At 54.8% G+C, this 8037-nt stretch overlaps 1 protein-coding gene across 2 annotated transcripts in view; it reads right to left on the bottom strand.

Annotated features, from left to right (window-relative positions):
* Positions 1-3294, bottom strand: part of LOC105807936 (chromosome unknown open reading frame, human C19orf66) — a 5592-nt gene extending 2298 nt beyond the window's left edge. The window contains exons 1-6 of one of the 2 annotated variants that reach the window (XM_012641458.1): positions 2966-3294; positions 2370-2493; positions 2119-2168; positions 778-816; positions 447-596; positions 32-135 (exon numbers count right to left, since the gene is read on the bottom strand). In XM_012641458.1, the coding sequence (XP_012496912.1) occupies positions 32-135; positions 447-596; positions 778-816; positions 2119-2168; positions 2370-2493; positions 2966-2986 (488 nt within the window). In that variant the 5' untranslated portion in view covers positions 2987-3294. The remainder of the gene's footprint in view (positions 1-31; positions 136-446; positions 597-777; positions 817-2118; positions 2169-2369; positions 2494-2965) is intronic. The other variant, XM_012641460.1, reaches the window with a different exon arrangement.
* Between the last annotated feature and the right edge of the window lie 4743 nt (positions 3295-8037).

Here is an 8037-nt window from a genome sequence, read left to right as displayed (position 1 = left end):
GAGGGTGGGGGGTGGGGGTCAGCGCCCTCACCGGAAGTTGTGCCGACACTTCGGGCAGTGGAACTCGGCCAGGCCCCACATCTTGTCGGCTGGCACCGGATCGTAGCGCTTCCGGCATTTGCGGCACCGGGATACCTGGGGTGTGGCACAGAGAGGGGACCAGGGGTTGTCGGAGGTGTCCGGGGCTGGCGGTGTGCTGCAGCGGCTGGCTTTGGTGTGAGCTGCCCAACCGCACGTTCAGCGACTTACACCACGGGAATTGGCAAACACGACAAATCTGGGCTCCCTGGCTCCTTTGCAAGATCAAGGTTGAGCTTTGAGGTTGGAGGGAGGTCAGGGGTTGGGCTCTCAGAGGCTGATGTCCTTAGGTCCGAGGTATAGACCCTGAGGATGGGGATCGGGAGTGGAGTTCGGGACAGGATCAAGGTCGAGTTGTGGGTTATCACCTCCTTCCTCTGGGGCACGCGGCGCCACCAGACGTGGTCACAGGAAGAGCAGGCAAACTGCCGGTCCACAGCAGGGATGAGGTCGTCCTGGGCACGTTGGAACATGCGTAGGTTGGCTTCTGTCAAGGGCAGGAGGGAGGTCGCCACCGCCTGTGGGATGGGGTGGGTGGGGACGAGAGCGAGGTCACCCCTCCTCCAACATAAACATATCAGCCCTCCTGTCCCTACAGATGGGTCCTCCTCCTGTCCCAATGAACATCCTTCCTCTTGTGCTTAGGGATGTCCCCTTCCTCCATCCCACACCCTGCTCTCGCCCCAGCTACCAACTCACCTGGATGTCCTGGTCCTGCTTCATGTCCTCTGGCGGGTCCTAGGTAGAGACACTAGAACTTACTGAGGGCCAGGTATGTGGACTCAAGTTATCCTCATAGCAGCCCTGAGAGGTGGGCACACCTGTTGTCCTTATTGCTCAGATGGGGAAACTGAGGCCAGAGCCAGGGGACGGCTTTGCTGAGATCACCCTGAGTGAGGCCTAGACCCCATGCTTCCTTCCTGCCTGCAAACACCACACACTTGTTATCGTGACACATCGCCCTCTTTGAGGCTGAGTTGCTTTAGCCTCAGAGCTTGGGCTCTGGATTCGGAGAGATGCAAGTTGGAACCCTGGCTCTACCACTTCCAGCCGTTGGAATATGGGCAAGCCACTCACTCCCCGTGGGTCCCCCACTGACGGGCATCTCAGAGTCCCGGCTCTGACTCCAGGTGGCAGGGGTTCAAATCCCAGCTGCCGTCTTGCTTCCTGTGCGAACCTGGCAAGTGACATCGTCACTCTGTGCCTCAGTTTCCTTGTCCGTGAAATGGGGAAATAATAGGACCTGTCTCACGGGGTCACTGTGCTGATGAAATAAGTCAACTCCCGGAGTCTCGCCACAGGGGAAGTGCTCAATCAGTGTTTCCTGTTGCTATTATTTTTATCGTACTCTTTATGTGTATAAATGGAGAGGGTATAATGCATATTTTATTCTTCTCTTTAATAACTCTATGCGCGGCCTCCCAGGGCAAAATCGACAGTCTCACGCTACCAAAGCTGTCTAAGAGGCAAAGTGGCCATGTCGCACCTGTGCTTCAAAAAGCCTTTCATTCATTCGTTCTTCTATTCATTCATTCATTCAATACAAGGGCTCCCCTGCCACTCTCTCCTCCCCTGTCTCCTCATCACAGCCTTTCTAGGGACTGTCGCCTCTCAGCCTTTGCTCACATCATTCCCTGCCCCCCACCCCAAGACCCCTTTTCTGCCCGGCTGTTCCTTTCCCGGGGCTCACGCTTCCCCATCCTTGGCGATTTGGCACCCCCTCCTCCAGGAAGCCCTCCCTGACTTCTGGAGCTCCCCAGTGATGGCAATAACCCTGGCTCATTTCACCGCCTGGTTTCATGGCTCTCTCCTCCATTTAAAACAATCAGCACGTAATGAGCACCTACTGTTTGAAGGCTCCCTGGCAGAACGCATGATTGAGGAGTAACAAAGTGAAGGAGGTTGGGTGGTGAGCTGTGGACCGGCAATGCTCAGTCCCTCCTGCTCCAGAGGGGGTCACCATGGATGGGTCGGGTCCCCTCTGCTCTCCCTCCCCTGGTGACCCGGCCTTTGGGGAGGGGAGAGGAGGGGACAGGTTACCTGGGCATCCAGGCCATTACTCAGTTCTTGCCCGTCTTTCTGCTTCACCCCTGGCGGGAGAGTAAGTGTTTAAGTGAAAGGCCCGTGAAGGGTCTGTAGGAGTTCCAGGCCGCCCAGAGCCGCAACACTCCCTCCTCCCAGGCTGGGACCCCCTCCTGCAGGGATGATCTCAACGCCTCTCCCTACACCACGCCCCCTCGGCGTTCCCACGCGCGTTCCCCGCACCAGCCCCGGGACCCCCGCAGACTCACCGTATACGATGGAGCGCCCCACTCCGGTGTGGTCGCTGCCGAATTTCCTCATCAAGGCCCCCGCCTTCTTGGAGGACACCTTGCCATGAAACTTCTCCCGGAGGCGCCGGACGCTCTTCTCCAGCTGGGACGGGGACAGGGGTGCGCGGGTGGGGGACGGAGGGGCGCGATCGCCCCTCCCCCATCTCTAGGCATCGATCTCCCGGCCCGAACTTGACCCTTGGTTTTGGCCTCCGCTGCCCGCCCCCCCTTCCCATCCCTCTACAGCATTTCCTGGAAAAAGCCAAAGTCCCCACAGGGCACTGGGGGAAGGCGCGGACTGGGGCAAGCGTCCCAGCCTAAGAGGAGGAGCGGCCGGGTTATCCCTGGCCTCTGAACCCTGACCCTGCAGCCCCCGCTTTTCCTCGGGGGAGGCCGCATGTCGCTCCGGGGGGATGTGGGAGTCACTTTCTGTTTCGAGCGGGGAGAGCGCCAGCCCAGCGGGAGGCCTGCGCTTAGGATGGAGTCCCCGAGGAACTGCGAAGCCCCCTCCGCGCCCCCGGCCCCTCCTCGGTGTCTGTCGCGGCCCCCCCGGCCCGGCTGGCCGCATCTCCTACCTCCACACCTTCCTGAGACATGGTGGCGGCGGCGCAGGTCCCAGCGAGGGTCCGCACTGCGCGGTTCAGCCGCCCCCCTACCTGGGCGCGCCCGTCGGTCCAGCCGCCGCGCAGGGCAGGGGGCGGCGCCTCGGGCTGGCTCCGCCCTTCCTCCCCGGCCCCTCTTTCGCTTTCGTTTCAGGGGGGACCCGGCGCACTGGCTCCGCCCCGGCTCCGCCTCTGCTCTTGCGCCCCGAACCCGGACGGGCGCCCGGGGTCTGCACCCTGCGGCGGAGCGCGCAGACCTCGGGCGGGGGAGGTGGCGCGGCCTCTGCAGTCGGTCACATGTCCCCACGCTGCGCGGGGTCCGCGTCTTCACGTCCCTCGTGGGGGCGGGGCCGCATCGGAAGGCCGCAGCGAGTCCCCGCGCACCCCCCCACCCCACCTAGCGCGCGCTCCCCGAGTTCATCGCCCTCTTCCTCGCCCTGTCCCCTCCTCCAGGAATCGGGCGCTTAGTAGGCCCTTTTCTTGCTCTGAGTCTCTGACCCAGCCACGGTCACCTCTCTGAACCTCAGTTTACACCTCTGTAAAATGGGGAGGGTCGTAGTGCCTGCAGCCTGTTTTGGAGCAGATTGCTTAATAGCGCGCCTGGCTTGCCAGAGACACTCAACCACTCTCTGGGCCACCTGCTGTGCGCCCGTGTAGGTCGCAGGCAGTGCGTATGTGGTGGTGGGGGGAGAGGTGCTTGCGGAAAAATACGGGGTTCTGTCCCTAGCTGCCCTGGCAGAATCTGGCTGTCTAGGGGCTCCGGGGAATCTGCATTGGAAATTCTAAGGTTGAGAACCCCGCGGGCCAGGAGAATTGTAACCCAGCCCAGAAAGCCTGGGGAGTCCGTAGGTGGGGTCTTAGCCCAGCCTGGGGACATCAGAGATGGCTTCTTGGAGAAGGGGACGGTTTGTACAGAGTCCCTGAAGTTTGATCTTAGCTAGACGAGAAGGAGGGTGGGGAGAAGGAAACAGCGGCGCAAAGTCCCCAAAGCAAGAGTCTGGGACTTTGAGGCAGGACTTCTTAACCCCGGGCACTACTGACATTTTGGGTTCAATAACTCTTTGGGGACGGGGCTGTCCTGCAATCGTGGGAAGTGGAGCAACATCCCTGGCCTCCACCCAGCTGATGCCAGTACTACCCCACTCCAAGTCGTGACAACTAAAAATGTCTCCAGACATCACCAAATGTCCTCTGGCGGGGCGGGGCGAACTTGTATGGGACTAAACTATTCCAAAAAGTTTTTTTTCAATGGAGCACACCTATCAGTAAAAATGTTACAGTTCCACTCCCGGGTGCATATTTATTTATAAATTATATGCAAATACAATTATACCAATATATTCTGTAGATTATTATTATAACAATCGATTTGTTATATAAAGATATATTCTTTGGCAAACAAAATATGGATATTCAAAAATGTAGATGTCCTAGTGTATTCCCATTGAACCCCAAGGCTTTGATTGACACCCACTGTAGAGACTACTGTATTAGTGAACTGCAAGCAGTTCATGGTGCTTTGTGGCTGAATGGTGGCATTTCAGGCAGGGGACAGGGGACTATAGGCTGCAGAGAGGACGTAGGATTTTATCCTGAGGGAAATGGGGAGGTTTGGAGGGGATCTCTCATCGCAGTTGCCAATTACTAATTTGTTTGCCCAATGGAGGGGGAGGTCATAGCTATGTCCCATCCCTTGGCCAGGGTGGGCGCCAAGTGGGCAGGAAACAGGCAGGAATCTGATCCAGCCCTGACACAAATCAGATCTGCTAGGTTCTATTCACAGTAGCCACCATATTGAGCAAGTACCCTGCACCAGGCACTGTTCCAGCCACTGTGGACGCAGCAGCAAACAAAACAAAGGTCCCTGTCCTCATGGAGCTGGCAGAGACATACATGATAGGACAGGCTATGGCAAGTGCTATGAGATGAAAAATGAACTAGGATGGGGGATGGAGGAAGGGGTATCAGAGAAAGCTACAGGAAGTGACATCTAAGGGGAAACCCGAAGGAGGTGAGGGAGGACCCATGTGGGTATCTGGGGGAAGAGAGTTCCAAGCAGAGGGAACTTGTTACTAGTTGTTTTAGTTCCCTCTTGCTGCATAACAAGTCACTCCCAAACTTAGCTGCATGAAACACTAAACTCTTATTATTTTGTATAGTTTTTGTGGGTCACATTTCAGAGAGTGGCTTTGCTGGGCTGTTCTGGCTCAGGGACTTTTGCAGAAGTTTGCAGTTAAGATGTTGGCCAGGGCTGCAGTTATCTGAAGGTTTGATCTGCTTCCAAGGTAGTTCACTCCCGTAGTAGAGGGAGGTGCTGTTGTTGGTAGGATGCCTCCATTCCTCCCCACGTGGCTAATTGAGCATACTCCCAACATGGCGGCTGGCCTCCCCAGAGCAAGCCAGTCAACAGAGTGAAAGCAGGTGGAAGTTGTGTCTCTTTCTGACCTAGCCTCGGAAGTCACATAGGATCACTTCCGGGGCATTGTGTGCGTTAAAAGCGACTCACTAGATGCAGCCCACATTGCGGGGGGGTGAGGAATAAAGACCTTGCCCTCTCTCCCCTCCGACCTGCCCATCTCCTACTGAAGTCTCTCATTGGATAAGCTCAGAAAGTAACAAGAGCTGGGGAGCCCAGTGGTGCTCTCAGCCTCCGTTCGGGGAACAATGCTTGGTGGGGGTTTTGTTGGGGGGAAGAAGAGTGAAAGTCAATTCAGAAGGACAAACAGAAGATAGAACTGGAGCACTGAATTTTGGCATTTGTAGATGAACAGGAAAACAAATATTCCCAGCAATCACATGGGGGCGCTGCCTACCCACCAAGAGTTCTGTTTGAGCTTTGACCGTCGTGGCCTGGGCAGATGAGGCTTCCGGGGATGTGAGCATTATTACATTTCATTTTTTATTTTTATAAAAAGATGTGGAGGACCAGGCAGGGTGTGTCACACCTGTCATCCCACACTTTGGGAAACTGAGGCAGGAAGATCACTTGAGCCCAGGAGTTCGAGACCAGCCTGGGCAACATAGTGAGACCTCCCCACCCACCCCTGTCTCTGCAAAATATTTTAAAAATTATCAGGGCGTGCACCTGTAGTCCCAGCTACTCGGGAGGCTGAGATGGGAGGATCAATGAGCCCAGAGTTCGAGGGTACAGTGAGCTATGATTGCACCATTGAGCTATGATTGCCTCAGTCTCTTGAGTCTCTGGGATTACAGGCACAAGCCATCGTGCCTGGCTATCATAGTCTTAATGGGAAACAGAAACAGGAAGCAGATGATATTGCAAGTCATTATTTAATTATATTTGTGATACATACCAAAAAGGAGTCATTGAGGAATCCACGAGAAAGGATAACGCATGGGAACCTGACCTGAGCAGGGTGGTCAGGGAGGGCTTCCTGGAGGTGGTGCCCCTTGAGCTGCAATCCTAACACTTTCTGAAACACTGTGTTAAACTATGTATCTCATTTAATCCTTATGGCAACTCTATGAAGGAATAGGTTTTTTTTTTTCAGACACGGGGTCTCGCTATGTTGCCCAGGCTGATCTGGAACTCCTGGGCTTAAGCAATCCTCCTGCCTCGGCCTTCCAAAGTTCTGAGATTACAGGCATGAACCACTACACCCAGCCCAAAGTGAGTAATATTACAAATGGGAAAACGGGTCCAAAAACCCGCTCAAAGTTCCTCTGAAGGGTGGATAGCAGTTTCCTAGGTGAACAGGTGAGGGGGGGAGAGGAAATGGCATGTGCAAAGGTCCTGAGGTGGGAAGGGGCTTGACCCATTCCAGGAAGCAAAAGGCCCAAGAGGCCTAGCAAGTATGTGGAAGGGGCCGAGTGGAATGAGGCAAAGTTCATGTCGTGAGTGGACCAGCCCAAAGCAGCAAATCTTGACTTTGAGCTGGATCCTTACAGACTTCAGCCGGGTGATTGTGTGGTTAATTGAGGAGGAAATGAAGATGCATTGGAGCATGTGTGTGCTTTTCACAATCTAGTCAATTCCCTCCCCCCAGTTTAATTGAATGAAACATTGATTGAGGATGCCCAGAGTCGGAGGAGATGTAGGGAAACGAGAAATCTCCCGCAGCATTGGAGAGAGCCTCCCTTTGGTGGAAGCCTTGGGGAGGGCAACCTGGCCGGATCTACTACGAAACTATTAAGTGTGCTGTATGAACCATGTCATTCGTTTGCTGTCTTCTGACACTTTGACATCAGGGACTGATCCTGGAGAGACCGCCCCTCCCAGAGTTAGCCAATTTCTAGAGATAATAAACAACTCTGCCCTGAACGTGACTTTCAAATGCAAACCAACCTACCCAGAGCTCACGGTGTCCACCACCTCCTCTGTTGGGCTGTCACACTCTGGGTCGCCATTCAGCCACCCTAATCACCCCAAGGCCAGGTAACAGACATCTAGGGGCAGCTCCTGTGCTGAAATGATCCCCACTAGCCAATCTTTTTTTTTTTTTTTTCTTTTTTCTTTTTTTCCAACACACCAGCCAATCTTAAACCAGCTCACCTCGCCTCGTCCATTTCTTCCTATGGAAACCACAGGAAAGATTCCTGCTCCCCTTTCCCTCCTGTTCCCTCCGCCTCCTCACAGACCCCGGTGCTTCCCCGTGTGGCCCTGCGTGGCATGCTGTGCTTCCTGCTTCTAGGAATCTGTGAGTATAAACTTCTTCCTTCGTGACAGTCATTTCCACGTCTGTGTGTCTTAGCATACCTGATTTAAAAAATTCCCAGGAATCCTTAAAACACATGCCTACCCCGCGACCCAACAGAATTATTCACCCATGAGCACAAAGCCACACGTAAAAGCCTCTTCACCATGACCTTGCTGCTAAAATCAAGAGGTGTGCATTTAAAGGGGACTGTGCAAATAAATTAGGGATGTCCATACGACGGATATTATTACAGAGTGCTTCAAAAGAATGACGTAGATATGTGTGTGCCAATATAAAGAGATGACCATGGCTGGGCGCGGTGGCTCACGCCTGTAATCCTAGCACTCTGGGAGGCCGAGGTGGGGGGATCGCTTGAGCTCAGGAGTT

This window comes from Propithecus coquereli, unplaced genomic scaffold, assembly GCF_000956105.1.
Source record: "Propithecus coquereli isolate 6110/MARCELLA unplaced genomic scaffold, Pcoq_1.0 Scaffold164, whole genome shotgun sequence".
Taxonomy (NCBI): Eukaryota; Metazoa; Chordata; class Mammalia; order Primates; family Indriidae; genus Propithecus; species Propithecus coquereli.
The sequence above is the reverse complement of the archived record's forward strand: the minus strand, read 5'-3'. Positions and strand labels throughout refer to the sequence as shown.